Raw genomic sequence first — 15,968 nt, 5'->3', positions numbered from 1 at the left:
AAATTTAAATAAATAAATAAACTTGGGGCAAATAACTCCCACTCCCCCCCCCCCGGTGCCATGATCTTGATCCAAACTGAGTCCAAATGGTGTTATAACATCATTGCGCTCATGTAACATTTGGCAGAGAGCCACAAGCATCCATACAACTTTGTTCCTTACACCCATCCATTTACATATTTTTGAAAGTTAAGTTAAAAGTCTAATGATTCCCAAGCTGGAACTCTAGATAAGGGGCAATGACATGAACACCACAGTGCAAACCAGAAGAAATTGACTGAATTGCTTTTACAATTCAATACAAAGCCTTGCATAGCCTGGGACCAACATATCTCCCCATATGTGGCCTGAAGAACCTTGCACTCACTGGAGCAACATATATGGTAATCCCCAGCCCAAAGGATGTCTGCTTAGCCTCAACGAGGGACAGGGCCTTTTCTGCCCTGGTTCTGGCCTAGTGGAATCAGCTATCATGGGAGATCAGGACCTTGTGGGACCTTTTGCCATTCAACAGGGGCTGTGAAATGGAGCTGTTCTTCCAGACCTTCAGGTGAGGTGGTGGAGGTCTCCCTACTGTAGTTGGTCTCCCTACTGTAGTTTCCATCCTGTAGGAGCATTCATCTACCTCCATCTATGTGGCCTAAAGAGGCACCTACGCAACAGTTGCTACTAGTTTTAGTTTTATATTTTAATTATTTTAACTCTTATTGACAGTATATTTATAACTTAATTGTATATTTTATCTGAATTTTATTGTGATCAGTCATTGACTCAATTATCTTGTTATCTGCCCTGAGCCTGCTTGCAGGGAGGGCAGAATAGAAATCTAAATAAATAAAATACTCTACCACATCAATTGACATGCTTTTTGCTGTAAAATAAAAGCAAAATTATGATTAATGTTGTAATCTACATTTCCCCAATCATTCAATTGAAAAAGAATCATGCCACTTGAATTGGCTTGTGACTACACTGAGCATTAATCCAAAATGACATTCAATTGCATTATATTTCACCTTATTTAATATATTCACTTTGGTGAATTAAAAAGGGTCAGCTAAGAACTCAAGAAATGGAGGCAGAGAAAAGGAGCGCATAATGCAGTCTTCTTTCATTATATGAATGAGTCTGTGCAGCAATTCTATGTTGAATGTATGACCAAAATTACCCTATGTGATATTCTAAGAAATGTAGGGGAAGAAGATGAAATCTTTTATTTAAGCAATTTGCAACAGACATGTTGTGATTTGCCTAGGTTCTTAGAATCCTGGCAGTCCTTGGAGAACATCTTATGAATTAACACTGGCAAACCTGATTATAGCTTTATAAAATTACCAGTTAAAAAACAGGGAGAAGATCAAGGCAGGACTACTGCAGAAATGGCCGAGAAACTGAATGACTTCTTTGCATGTTTTCATGGTGAAAAGTGTGGGCCATATACCCATGCCAAAGCTGCTGTTTTGGGGAAGGGATTTGAAGAATTAGAGTACCTACATTGAGGTGACAAGAGAAGAAGTTCCAGGACTAAAGGTCTAACTGAAAACTAATAATTCTCCAGTTCCAGATGGCACACACCTGATCTTCCTAGCCAGAGGATTGGAAAGTGGCAAATGTCACACCAGTTTTTAAAAGCAGTCCAAAGCATATCCAGGAAATCCAGATCAATTAGTTCAAAATTTGATCCAGGTAAATTATTTTATTTATTTTAGTATATTTCTATACCGCCCATTCCCCGTAGGGCTCAGGCGGAGTACAACATATGATAAAACAATAAAATACAATTAAAACATTTTAAAACAGATAACTCAACAGCACTCAGAGAAGTTTACCATATCATCACATATTACCCAGCCTGGCTGTCTCACATTATGATATCTCATAGAGATGGCAGATGATAATCCATTTTTAGCACAGGTGACAGTACCGATAGGGGAGGCCAACCAGATCAAGAAATAGATGCTCGCAGCCTCAACTAAAAGCCTGGCAGAACAGCTCCGTTTTACAGGCCCTACAGAAAGCTAATAAGCCAGGTAGGGCCCAGATCTCTGTAGGGAGCTGATTCCACCAGGTCGGGGCCAGGACTGAAAAAGCCCTGGCCCTAGTTGAGGCAAGGCAGGCATCTCTTGGGCCGGGGATGGCCAACAGATGTTGGGAGGCTGAACGTAACGACCTCCTGGGCATATACAGAAGGAGACAGTCCCGAAGGTTTGTTGGTCCCAGGCCATGTAAGGCTTTAAATGTTAGAACTAAAACCTTGAAGCGGATCTGGTACTCAATGGGCAGCCAGTGCAGACTGCGGAGCACTGACTGAATGCCCACCCACAAAGGTGGTGCAGTCAGCAGGCAAGCCATCGCTGTAGTTTCCAGATCAATCTCAATGGTAAGCCAGAATAGAGTGAGTTACAGTAGCCTAGTCTGGAAGTGACCATTGCATGGATCACTGTAGCCAGGTCCTGGGGGACAGATATGGTGCTAGCTGCCTGCTCTGCCGAAGATAACAAAAGGCAGATCTGGCAACCATCATGATCTGGGCCTCCACGGAAAGGGAGGCATCCAATGTCACTCCCAAGCTCTTCATCTGTTGGGCTGGAACCAATGTGGCACCATCCAAAACTGGGAGCTGGATGCCCAAAGCCACCCCACCCCGACTCAGGTACAGGACCTCCGTCTTAGCTGGATGCAGCTTCAGCCAGCTCTGTTGTAACCACCCAGCCACGGCTCCCAAAGCCTCAGACAACTGGTCAGGGGCGGTGACTGACTGGCCACTCATCAACAGATAGAGCTGGGTGCCATCAGCATACTGGTGGCAACCCAGCCCAAAACCTCGGGCAATCTGGGGAAGGGGGCGCATATAGATGTTACCTAATATTGGCGAGAGAATGGCTCCCTGCGGCACTCCACATATAAGTGGATGCCGCAAGGAAGTCTGCTTGCCAAGTACCACCCTTTGTCCCCGTCCCCGGAGAAAGGAGAAAAAATATTGTAAGGTCAGTTGAAACTGTTATTAAATAGAGAATTATTAAGTATATTGAAGACCAAAGCCTAGGGAAATCCAGAAAGCATACTATACTTGGACTTTCAGAACACTATTAATAAAGTACTACACCAAAGACTCCTGAGTAGGAGTCCATAGAATAAGAAGATAGAGCATCTCAAATATTTAAAATGGATTAAATAGCACAGAAGAGGAATATATGATCAGTTCTCTCCACAGAAGGAAGTAAACAATGGGATCCCTTAAGAAACAGTACTGGAACTGGTGTTACTTAATTTGGTCACAAATACTCTAGAATTTAGGGTTGTCAGATCCTCCTGTCGTTTCAGGGGGGGGGGATTTGGGGGCATTCTGGGGGTGGGTAGGATGTCACCCGAGATGTCCCTGACACGATGATGTCACCCGGAAGTGATGTCATCACAATGGCAATGTCAGAGTGACAATTTTTGGGCAAAATTCTATGGGGGTTTTTTGTTTGTTTCTTTTGGTTTCAAAACCATAGAGTTTGCCCAAAAACCAGAACGTTGCCATACAACATCCCCAGCATGATGATGTCACCCAGGAATTATGCCATTACATCAGGGACATCATACAATTACATCACTGTTTGTGAGTGGGTTTTCCCCCACTGGCCAGCTGGCTGAAGGCAGGCCAAAACCCCCAAAAGCAAGGGAACACCAGCCCAGACCTAGGGGCTTGCATCCCCACCAGAACTGGAGAATGAGCAATATAATGGTCAAGTATGAGAATAACAAAGTATTTAGGATGGTGAAAGCCAATATTCCAAGATCTCATCAAACTGGATTAGTGGGCAACAGCATACCCAAAAAACTCCAATGAAGTTAGGGGTCCCAAATCCCCCGGTAGGCCTGGAGACCCCCGATTTGGAGCCTCCTCCCCCCGCTGGCCATAAAAGGGAAAGCGGGGGGGGGAGGGGAGGAGGAGAACGGCAGCCCTTCGCACCCAGCCCCGGTCGCAGCAGCCAGAGCTCTTCCGTTTTCTCAGGCTGCTTCCCGCCCCCAGTCAGCTGGCCAGTGAAGGGAGGGGAGCCCACTGAAGCCCCGAGTTTTATGGGCTGCTCTTGCTGTGGGGCCTTCCCTGTGTTAGGGGCAGGTCACACATGCCGAGAGCCAACACAGGCTTTCCACTCTGCTCTGGGATCGAGTTTCATGTTACTCACTTTTATTTTAACTTTAGCTGAACTCCTGGAAAATTTCTCTCTTTAAAGCCTCCCCCTCTCCCTTGCAAACACCGAAAGGGGCATTCGCAAAAGCCCACCGCGGGAGAGACCCCTGAAATAAAAAAGGTGCTGAACAGCAGGCGAGTTTATTTCTCAGCCAAACGCGCCTCCTCCTCCTCGCAACAGGGCCAAGCTTTGCAACCCCCTTTTCCCACCCTCCCCGGGAGGTGTGGGTTGAGGGCGGCGGCAGGCTCTTGTGGCTGCTGGGCAGGTTTGGCGACTCGGGGTTTAAATGTCCATTTGCTTGGGGGGAGGCGGAGGGGGGGGTTGAGGGAAGCCTGCACTCAGCAAGGATTAAAATACTCTGGGGGGTGAGGGCTGTGGGCTCTGGCCCCCTCCCAGTAGTTCAACAGCTATGTGCTTTCTGGAAGGGGTGTTGGTTGTGTGTGTGTGTGTGTGTGTGTGGGCCAGCCTTTGCTTCATTCTAGTCGGGGCTTCATTCTGCTCTCCGGGCTTTTCTTTTTTTCTTTTTAAATTGACTTTGCCTCCCATTCAGGACTGGGGGGGAATGCTCTTAGGCTGCTGCAGTCGCCCAGCTTACTTGGGGGAAAGTGGAGCCGTCTGCATTCAAGCTCTCTCTGGCTCTTTAAAAAATTTTTTAACTGGCTTTGCCTCCTGGGGCGGATCAATGATCGGCGGCGGGGGAGGGCCGGGGGGCACGCTAAATGCCCTGGCTTCACCTGTTTGGGGGTGGGGGAGGAAGGATGCTCTCAGGCTGCTGTCTTGCCCTCTTAATCCACGCTCTCAGGGTGGAGGAGGGGGGACAAATGTCCTGGCTTTCGCCTCTCTAGGGAAGGCAATAGCAAACCACCCCGTAAAAAGAAAAACCTTGTTAAAGCAACGTCACTCTAGAGTCGGAAATGACTGGTGCTTGCACAGGGGACCTTTCCTTTCCTTTTGTCTCTCATTTGAGAAGGGAGGGGGGAAGGATGATCTCAGTTTGCTGCCACTAGGCAGCTTGATTGGGTGAGAGTGGAGCCATCTGCATCCATGCCGGTGTGTGTGTTAAATGCCTGGGCTTTACCTTCCATTTGGAGCTGGGGGGATAAGGATGCTCTCAGGTCCCTTGCCACTGCTATGTTCCTTGCCTCAGCTGCCTTCCTGGGACAGCCTAGACCTGTGATTGTCATTCCAGCCCCCATGAAGAGAGGGAGTGTTTTGCTTTAGAAAGCAAGGGGGGGGAGCAAAATGTCTACTGGGCACTCTATTATTCCCTATGGAGAACGATTCCCATAGGGAATAATGGGGAATTGATCTGCGGGTATTGGGGGCTCCGGGGGGGCTATTTTTTGAGGTAGAGGCACCAAATTTTTAGTATAGCATCTAGTGCCTCTCCCCAAAATACCCCCGAAGTTTCAAAACGATTGGACCAGAGGGTCCAATTCTATGAGCCCCAAAAGATGGTGCCCCTATCCTTCATTATTTTCTATGGAAGAAAGGCATTTAAAAAGGTGTGCTGTCCCTTTAAATGTGATGGCCAGAACTCCCTTGGAGTTCAATTATGCTTATCATACCCTTGTTCCTGGCTCCACCCCAATGTCTCCTGGCTCCACCCCCAAAGTCTCCTGGCTCCGCCCCCAAAGTCCCCAGATTTTTCTTGAATTGGACTTGGCAACCCTAAATGAAGTTAAGAGCAAGATGATGTACACTGTACAAGGCTGACAGTTTCTTAATTTGCTACAAAGAATTGCAAAGTAGGGTGGGGAGAAGATCTGGCAGAAAACTAATATCTTTTTATTTCAAGGCTGATTAAAAAAAACTGAAAAGGGGGAAGGGGAATGACCACTACATAGAGAATGGGGTAGGGAAAATGTGGGGAAATCCTACCATTTGGAAGCCCCATTCATTACTGTTGCACTGTATTGGCAGCTACAGCAGTAACATGAAAATGCCTGTCCTTGTGTGAAAAACACTGAAGAGACTTTTCCCCCTCTTGTTTCCTTATAGCTGGTATTTATTTTCTTCATTTACACCCCACTCTCCCCTGCAATGGGGATCTAAAGCAGCTTCCATTGCTCTCCTCTCTTCCATTTTATCTTCACAACAACCATGTGAGGTAGGTTAGGGTGAGTGTGTGTGCATGGTCTAACATCACCCAACAAGCTTCCATAGAAGAATGAGATTTTTGCATGGGTTTCTTGTATTATTTATGAAGGAATTTTGACCCGTTGCCATTGATGTATCCATACACAGAACAATTTCCAATTACCGTATATAGCTGTCATGATCCATTAAGGAACATTTTCTGATATGAATATTTTGCTTTTTAACTTTAAGTTACCCAGCTTTCTTTAGAAAAAGAAGGGTGTAATCAACTACTGAAGCATAGGACAGACTTCACTTCAAAGTGAAAAATCTGTATCCTTTAATAAGCATGGTTCAGAAATATCTTTATTCTGTTTCATGGAGCAGACTTATAATTTACAGTCCGATAAGGTTAGAAGAGGCTCATGCAAAGTACTCAGCAGTTCTTCTTCTATATTAGAATGCACCTTGGGCAACACAGCCTTAAACTTCTTCTAACATAGGTATGTTTCTAGCTGATAAGTAAACAATTCTAATGAGAAATTAAATGTTCAAAGATAGCAACAACTGGAAAGGCATGGGTTTGCCTTCCTCTTTGACTCCACTCCTCCACTGCTGTGGTATTGTTTTTCTAGTTCTGCATGTAGAAAAAAAAGCTGCTATGAAGAGATGGGAGGGGGAATCTTTTGAATACAAATTGTTGGCTTAGAGATAGAAGGAGAAAGAGAAAAGAAATTGTCTTAAGTGAACAAAATAACCAGTGCCAGAATGCATAGGGAAACAGGGCAGACTAACTCTAGAAAAGGAATAGAAAGTGGAAAGAAAGCACACAGAAGGATGCTTTTAAAAAGATCTAGGAGAATTGGGCATGCCATGAATTTAAACCGGGGACAGGTTTCTTTTTTACTGAATAACCTAATCCAGTACCAAAGTGCATTTGGTTTGTGCAGTAAAAGATACACAAGCTCGTTGACTCATTCTCTATAAAACAAAGCAACTCCTAAGGGGAACAAAGTGGCACCAACTTAATTTCTCAAGGGCCTCTGATGTTTATGTTTAATTCGATTTATACCCCGCCCTCCCCGCCGAGGCAGGCTCAGGGCGGCTTACATCAAATCATAGTATACTATGATTGCAATCATAAAATCAATAAAACCATTAAACAGTACAAGTTAAAACAATCTACAGGTGCTGCTAACAAATCAGATGTTACTCATATTCTCAGGATGACAGTTGTTCCAGAATTCTCCTACAGTCGACTGAAGGATTGCCGGAAAAGAGTGGTCTTACAGGCCTTGCGGAACTGAGGTCCTGCAAGGCCCTAACCTCTTCCGGCAATTGATTCCACCAGGAGGGGGCTGCCACTAAAAAAGCCCGATCCCTGGTGGTCGACAGTCTCACCTCTTTCAGCCCGAGGATCACTAGAAGATGTTGAGATCCAGATCTTAGTACTCTCTGGGGAATGTGTGGGGACAGACGGTTACTCAGGTTAACGGGTCCTCGGCCATATAGGGCTTTAAAGGTAATAACCAGCACCTTGTAACAAATCCGGTACACTATTGGTAGCTGGCTGTACATGCTCCCACTTGGGCCGCCCCAACAGCAGCCTAGCAGCCGTGCCCTCCACTATCTGAAGTTTCTGGGTTTGCGACAAAGGCAGCCCCAAGTACAGGGCAGTACAGTAGTCCAATCTCGAGGTCACCGTTGCATGAATCACAGTTGCCAGGTCACCATGACCAAGGAAAGAAACCAACTGTTTTGCCCGCCTATGATGAAAGAAGGTGGATTTCACAGTTGCTGCTATCTGGGCCTCCATCGTCAGGGAAACCTCCAATAGCACCCCCAAGTTTCTGACCTTGGGCGCCATTGTCAGTGGCGTCCCATCAAAAGTTGGTAGGGGGATTTCCCTGCCCAGGCCGCCGCAACTCAGGCAAAGGACCTCTGTCTTCGTCGAGCTTAGCTTCAGTTTGCTCAGCTTAAGCCAACCAGCCACGGTTTTCAGCGCCTGATCCAGGCTTTCTGGGACATCGTCAGGTTGGCCATCCATCAGTAGATAGAGATGGATGTCATCAGCGTACTGATGGCAACCCAGCCCATACCTCCGGACAATCTGGGCATGGGGTTACATGTAGATTTTAAACAACATTGGGGATAGAACTGCCCCCTGGGGCACACCAGCAGGTATCTCCAGGACAACTCCCTCCCAACTGACACCCTTTGTCCCCGACCAAAGAGGAAAGCCACTGTAAGGCTAGTCCCTGAATCCCTGCATCAGCAAGGCTAGCAGCTGATGGTCGACCATATCGAACACAGCCAATAGGTCTAACAGCATCACTACCGCTGAGCCGCCTCGATCCGGATGCCGCTGAAGGTCATCCACTAGGGCGACCAGAACTGTCTTCGTCCCATGGCCTGGGCAGAAGCTGGACTGATGGGAGTCTAGGATGGAAGTGTCCTCCAGAAAACTCAGTAACTGTAGCACTACTGCCCTCTCAATAATTTTCCCCAAAAAGGGTAAATTCAAGACTGGTCGGTAGTGTGCCAATTCGGCCAGGTCTAGGGTGGACTTTTTTAGGAGAGGGTGGACCACTGCTTCTTTATGAGACGTTAGAAAAAGCCCTTCCAAGAGAGATCTATTTATGATATCCTGTATATGATATCGGAGTTCTCTCTGGCATGCTTTAATCAGCCAGGATGGGCACGGGTCCAGATCACATGTTGTTGGGCATACAGCAAAGAGTATTCTGTCAACTTCCTCCAAACTGAGCTTTTTAAAACAATCCAAAGCCTGTCTGGAAGACAGGCATGGAGCCTCGAGTTCACATACTGCTTCAACTGTAGCGGGAAGGTCGTGACGGAGTGACAAGATCTTGTCTGTGAAAAAATTCACAAAAGCCTCACAATTTCCTACAATTTGGCCTGCCTTGTGGCCTTATGAAAGCGACCGAATCATCCTAAATAATTATGCTGGGCGCGATGTTGCAGATGCAATCTTGGCAGCAAAGAAAGCTTTATTTGTGGTTTTGACTGCCTTCTCATAGGACCTCATAGGACACTCATCAGATCTTGGAAGCTAAGCAGGGTGGGCCTTGGTTAGTACTTGGATGGAAATTCCAGGGTCACTGTGCAGAGGAAGGCAATGGGAAAACCACCTCTATTAGACTTGTCTTAAAAACCCTACAGGGTTGCCATAAGTTTGCTGACATTTGACGACACTTTACAACTTTCAAAGACTGTTTCAAAAATGCAAAGATATGTACTTTTCTATGAGGAAGAACTGTTTAGCTTTATCCACCCTTTCTGAATATTTAAAAGTTCTAGGTGATCATCTGCTTTTAACAGATAAAACTGATCAGCTTCCAGTGGAGTACCAGATCAGATTCAAGGTCCTGGTGTTAACTTTTAAAGCCCTTAGCAGCCTGAGACCTATATACCTTCAGAACCACCTTTCCTACTATACCCCTAGAAGAGCTTTACATCCAGAACTTTCTGGTAGTCCCCAGCTCAAGAGACATCCAGCTGTCCTCAACTAGAGCCAAACCTTTTTTTGCCCTGGCTCCCACCTGGTGAAATTCCCTGACAAATAACATTTGTGGCCTGCAGGACTTATTGCCATTAAACCCTGCTGAGATTGTGAAAGCTCTGAAAGAAAACTTGGCCATATTGGAAAAGCAGGATAAAAAACCAGACAAGGCATCAGAAGAAGTTTCCAAATCGCTCCAAGCAATGAAGGAGATTCTTTGCAGGACCGCTGACAAGGAACCCCAAATGGAGGTTGTGGCTCAGTTAGCTCAACACAAGTTCTGACTGCAAGGAAAGAATGCAAAAAATTAACAGAAAAACTGCGTGACAAGGGAATGAGATATAGATGGATAATACCTGAAGGCTTAAGCTTTGAATTTCAAGGGAAAAGATTCACAATTACAAGTACAGAAGAACTGCATAAATTTTGTAGAGAGAATAAGGAATTTGCACCATGATGGATTATAAATTGATTTCTTGGAATGTGAACGGACTAAATTCACCACAAAAAAGAAGGGCAATGTTTCATTGGCTTAAAAAACAAAATTGTAACATAGTTTGTTTACAAGAAGTGCATATTAGACAAAAGGATTACAAATTTTTATGGAATAAACAATTGGGACTAGAATTTTGTGCATTGGCTGAGCAGAAGAAGAGAGGTGTAATTTTTTATATTAAACAAGAATTAGAACCGAAATTGGTATTTAAAGACAAAGATGGAAGATATATAGCGGTGGAAATTACATTGAACACTAAAAAAAACTTTATTGTTGGGAATATATGCTCCAAATGGGGCTAAAGATATTTTTAAAAAAAATATTTTACAACATCTTGATGAAGTGATCTATGAGCAAATTTTGATGATGGGGGACTTTAATGGAACAATCCAGAACTCATTAGATAGATCTGGGAAGAAGAACAACAATAAAGAAGGAAAATTGCCAAAATCGTTTTTTGAACTGATAAAACAAGAAAACTTAGAAGATATATGGAGGAAGTTCAATCCAGTTGTAAGAGACTATACCTTCTTTTCTGCAAGACATAATACTTTTTCCAGAATTGATATGATATGGGGCACTAAAGACTTAAGCCTTATAACAAAGAAAATAGAGATCTTGCCGAAGGTAGGTGCAGATCACAACCCAATATTGTAGATTACAAAACTGTCTAGAAAACTAAAAAGATGGAGATTAAATGAAGACTTACTACAAAATAAGGAGACAGTGACATCTCTGGAAAATGAAACTAAAGCTTTCTTTCAAATAAATGATAAGGGTGATATAGCTTTCCAGACGGTGTGGGATACGTACAAAGCTGTAATGAGAGGGATACTGATTAAACTAAATAATAAAGATAAAAAACAAAAAGAAAAGCAGATGTTGGACATTCAAAATGAAATAAAGAAAAAAGAAGGGGAACTGAGGAAAACACCAGGGAAAAAGAAAATTATAAGAGAGATTGCAATATTACAAGCACAAATGAGAAATCTGTTAAACAAGGAGTTGGAATGGAATTTGAAAAAACTACAACAGAAATCCTTTGAAGGTGCGAATAAACCTGGAAAATTTTTAGCTTGGGAACTGAAGAAAAAGAGAGAAAGTAAAATAATTAATAAAATTGTAGCGGAAGGAGGAGAGAAAGTAGATCAAGAAGGAATAAAGAGAATTTTTCAAATATTATGCCAAACTATTTAAGGGTGTGAATGTAGATAAAGGAAAGTTGGAAGCATATTTGCAAAAGGTCAAAATTGCACCCTTAACGGAATATATGAAGAAAATTTTGAATGATCCAATTGAACCTATAGAAATAGAGGCAGCGATTAATGCAATGAAAATTGGGAAAGCACCGGCACCAGATGGATATACAGCAAAAAAATTTAAAGCCTTTAAAACAGAATTAGTACTGAGACTTCAAAAATTGATGAATATGATAAGAACGGAAGGGAAAATACCAAATACATGGAAGGAAGCTGTGATTTCGTTGATTCCTAAAGAAGACAGAGATGTCACTGTCTCTGGGGAGGGACGGTGGCTCAGTGGTAGAGCATCTGCTTGGGAAGCAGAAGGTCCCGGGTTCAATCCTTGGCATCTCCAAAAAAGGGTCCAGGCAAATAGGTGTGAAAAACCTCAGCTTGAGACCCTGGAGAGCCACTGCCAGTCTGAGAAGACAATACTGACTTTGATGGACCAAGGGTCTGATTCAGTATAAGGCAGCTTCATATGTTCATATGTCACGAATGTAAAGAATTATAGACCAATTTCATTACTAAATAATAATTATAAGATATATACAAGAATTTTAGCAGAAAGACTTAAAAAAAAATTGATCAACTTTATAAAAGAAGACCAAACAGGATTTCTCCCTAAAAGGCAAATTAGAGACAACATTAGAACTGTTGTAAATGTTGTAGAATATTATGAGAGATGTCCAGAGAAAGAAGTTGCATTATTCTTTGTGGATGCAGAGAAAGCCTTTGATAATTTGAACTGGGACTTTCTGTTTGCAGTAATGGAGAAAATAAATTAGGGTAAGACTTCATAAGAATGATAAAAGCAATATATACTGAGCAACGTGCGAGATTATGTGTAAATGCAGATCTTACAGATGAAATGACAATTAGCAAAGGTACAAGACAAGGGTGTCCGCTGTCGCCATTGCTGTTTATAATGACTCTTAAAATTTGATGCAAATACAAGATGATAAAAAGACAGAAGGAGTTAAAGGACTTTCTTATAAATACAGAGCATTTGCAGATGATATTATGTTTATAAATGAAAATCCTTTGCAAGTAACACCTTTGTTGCTAGATAAAATACAAGAATATGGAGAACTGGCGGGACTTTATATTAATAAAGAGAAATCAAAGCTTCTATGTAAAAATATGCCAGTGAACAAACAAAAGGAGCTGCAGAAATTAACTGGATGTGAAGTAACCCCTAAAGTAAAATATTTGGGGGTAGAAATTACAATGAAAAATATTGATCTGTTCAAAAACAATTATGAGAACCTGTGGCGTAAAATGGATGAGGACATGATAAAAGGAATAAACTTAATTTGTCATTGCTTGGAAGAATAGCTGCAATTAAGATGAATATTTTGCCGAGAATAATGCACTTGTTTCAAACTATTCCGATTGTGAAGGATAGTAAACAATTTAGTAAATGGCAAAGGAAGATTTCTGAATTTGTATGGGCTGGGAAGAAACCAAGGATCAAAATGAAAGTATTAACGGATGCTAAAGAAAGAGGTGGTTTTCAACTACCAGACTTAAGACTGTATCATGATGCAGTTTGCTTAGTGTGGATAAAAGATTGGATGACGCTGTTGAATAAAAAACTTATAACGTTGGAAAGTTATAGAAATAAATTTGGCTGGCACGCGTATATGTATTATGAGAAGAAAAAGTTGGATGGTCTTTTTTCTTACCATTACATAAGGAACAATTTGTTAAATACTTGGGTGAAATATAAGAGATATGGTGATGAAAGAAAGCCATTATGGATAGTACCAGCAGAAGTGATAAAAATAACAGTTGAGACAGATGAAGGAAAGCGGCTTTCGTACAATCAACTATTGAAAATACAAAGTGGCAAAATAGAATTAAAAACTGCTGAAGAGCTGAATAACAAATACGATTGGTTCCAGATGCAGCAAATAAAAAGTTTGGTGGAAAATGATATCAAAACTGTAGGAATTAGACAAGAACGAACTGAAATGGAGAATGTCTTGCTTGGAGATAATGAAAAATTAACCTCAAAAGTATATAAATTATTGTTAAAATGGTCTACAGAAGATGAAGTAGTGAAGTCTCAAATGATTAAATGGGCAGTTAATGTAAATAGAGAAATACAGAGGGATACTTGGGAGTATTTATGGAAAAACTCTATGAAAATTTCAACATGTCATAGTATAAAAGAAAATTGTTACAAGATGATGTACAGGTGGTATATGACTCTTAAAAAATTGGCAAAGATGAACAATAAGATGTCAGATAGATGTTGGAAATGTAAAAAACATGAAGTTCCTTTTTACCATATGTGGTGGACTTGTGAAAGAGCAAAACAGTACTGGCAGATGATTCAACAAGAAATTTCTAGGATCTTGGGGTACGAATTCAAGAAAGTGCCAGAGATCTTTCTCTTGGGATTACAAATGGAAAAGTTTCCAAAAGAAGATAGAACTATAATATGGTATATGCTCTTATCTGCAAGGACATTGTATGCGCAGTTGTGGAAGCAAGAAAAAATACCAGAAAAATGGGATTGGATAGTTAAAGTTATGACATGGAGTGAAATCGACAAATTAACAAGAACTTTAAGAGACTATGATTTGGAGGTTTTTAAGATGGAGTGGAAAAGATTTAGAAGATATGCAGAAAAAAGTGGAAAGTAAAAGGACATTGGACAATTTTTGATAATGATTAAGTCTTAGAAGAAAGAAGAATATTAATTTTTGGTTTTAGTAGTTAAGTGTATCTTTAAATGTTAGTAGTTTTTGATAATGATTAAGATTAAGTTTTAGAAGAAGATAGAGTATAAATATTGGTTCTTGATTAGAATAGAGTACCTTTAAATATTATTATTTTGAATGATTATCATCAGCAGAAGCCAAGTAATGGGGGGAGGGTAATTAGAAAGTAATATAGGGGATGGTGGTGAAAAATGATTAAGGATGTAGAAATAGAAATTGTTACCTTATGTTACCAATGTTTATAATTAAGACTGGGGGGAGGGGGAGGGAAAAGGGTAATGTATGGGGAAGGCATTAAGTGATTATTAATATTTTATTAGTATTAGATATAACTGCCATATGTTACCAATAAAAATTGTTTTAACAACAAAAAGAGTTGTACAACAGCGGCCTGCTGGTCTGCCTCATAGCCAACTTGCAGCTGATCAACTTTGAGGGCAAAAAGGATGTCTCCCAAATATTCAACAACATCTTAAGAAGACAGATTGGAACTCGGAGTCCCACAGTGGAATATGTTAGTGCCCATCCACATATCCTGTTCATGCTGCTCAAAGGGTATGAAACACCTCAGATCGCCTTACGTTGTGGAATTATGTTGAGAGAATGCGTTCGGCATGAGCCTTTGGCCAAAATCGTCCTCTTCTCAGATCAGTTCAGAGATTTTTTCCAATACGTGGGAATGTCATAGCTTCTGATGCTTTTGCTACTTTTAAGGACCTGCTCACAAGACACAAAGTGCTGGTAGCAGAATTATTAGAACAAAATTATGACATGTTCTTCGAGGATTATGAAAAGCTGCTTCATTCTGAGAATTACGTGACGAAGAGACAGTCTCTAAAGCTGCTGGGTGAGCTGATCCTGGACCGGCACAACTTTGCCATCATGACCAAGTACATCAGCAGACCGGAGAACCTGAAGCTGATGATGAACCTGCTGCGTGGCAAAAGCCCCAACATCCAGTTCGAGGCCTTCCACGTCTTCAAGGTCTTTGTGGCCAGCCCAAACAAGTCACCCGCCATTGTGGACATCCTGTTGAAAAACCAGCCCAAGCTCATCGAGTTCCTGAGCAACTTCCAGCCGGAGAGGGCAGACGACGAACAGTTCACGGATGAGAAGAACTATCTGATCAAGCAGATCCGAGATCTGAAAAAACCAGCACCCTGAAGGTCTCCCTTTCTAGTCTTCTACCAGAAGCCTTGATCTCGTTCTGACTGTGTTGTTTGGGTCAGAGTGGGGGGAACTCACAGTTCACTGCGAAGTGCCATTTTTTCCTTTGCTAAAGCCAGTATCTAGAGTGGTAGCAATTTTACACAGCTATGCGGTCCCAGAATTATATATTTTAATCAAAGCCTATGATTATTTGTCAGTCAGATGTGAATCTTATCATCCCACTGGCTGCAGGCTGCTTTGCTACTACTTTAACAAGATCAGGTGAATGATTTGTGCAACCTTAAAGCTCCAACTTTGGGTAACTGTCTTTTGCATTGTGAGTATGGTGTTGTGTGCTCTGCCTCCTGTGTGGTAGTGCAGTATGAAGCCTTTAAAAATTTTTAGGGTAGTGAGAACCAGAGAGGATTGTGAGGAACTCCAAAGGGATCTGTTGAGGCTGGGTGAGTGGGCGTCAGCATGGCAGATGACGTTCAATGTGGCCAAGTGCAAAGTAATGCACATTGGGGCCAAGAATCCCAGCTACAAATACAATTTGATGCGGTGTGA

At 42.3% G+C, this 15,968-nt stretch overlaps 2 protein-coding genes across 8 annotated transcripts in view; one reads left to right on the top strand and one right to left on the bottom strand.

Annotated features, from left to right (window-relative positions):
* The window catches only part of GRIK1 (glutamate ionotropic receptor kainate type subunit 1), a 319,350-nt gene that overhangs the window by 278,888 nt on the left and 24,494 nt on the right, over nucleotides 1-15,968 (bottom strand). The gene's annotated exons all lie outside the window — the stretch shown is intronic.
* LOC132568862 (calcium-binding protein 39-like) overlaps nucleotides 5,226-15,968 on the top strand; it is a 65,192-nt gene continuing 54,449 nt past the window's right edge. Inside the window, 4 exon segments of the mRNA XM_060235049.1 lie at nucleotides 5,226-5,231; nucleotides 9,864-10,053; nucleotides 14,624-14,932; nucleotides 14,935-15,465. Coding sequence (XP_060091032.1) covers nucleotides 5,226-5,231; nucleotides 9,864-10,053; nucleotides 14,624-14,932; nucleotides 14,935-15,416 — 987 coding nt within the window. The 3' untranslated portion in view covers nucleotides 15,417-15,465.

Source organism: Heteronotia binoei, chromosome 3 (genome assembly GCF_032191835.1).
Source record: "Heteronotia binoei isolate CCM8104 ecotype False Entrance Well chromosome 3, APGP_CSIRO_Hbin_v1, whole genome shotgun sequence".
Taxonomy (NCBI): domain Eukaryota; kingdom Metazoa; phylum Chordata; class Lepidosauria; order Squamata; family Gekkonidae; genus Heteronotia; species Heteronotia binoei.
The sequence above is the reverse complement of the archived record's forward strand: the minus strand, read 5'-3'. Positions and strand labels throughout refer to the sequence as shown.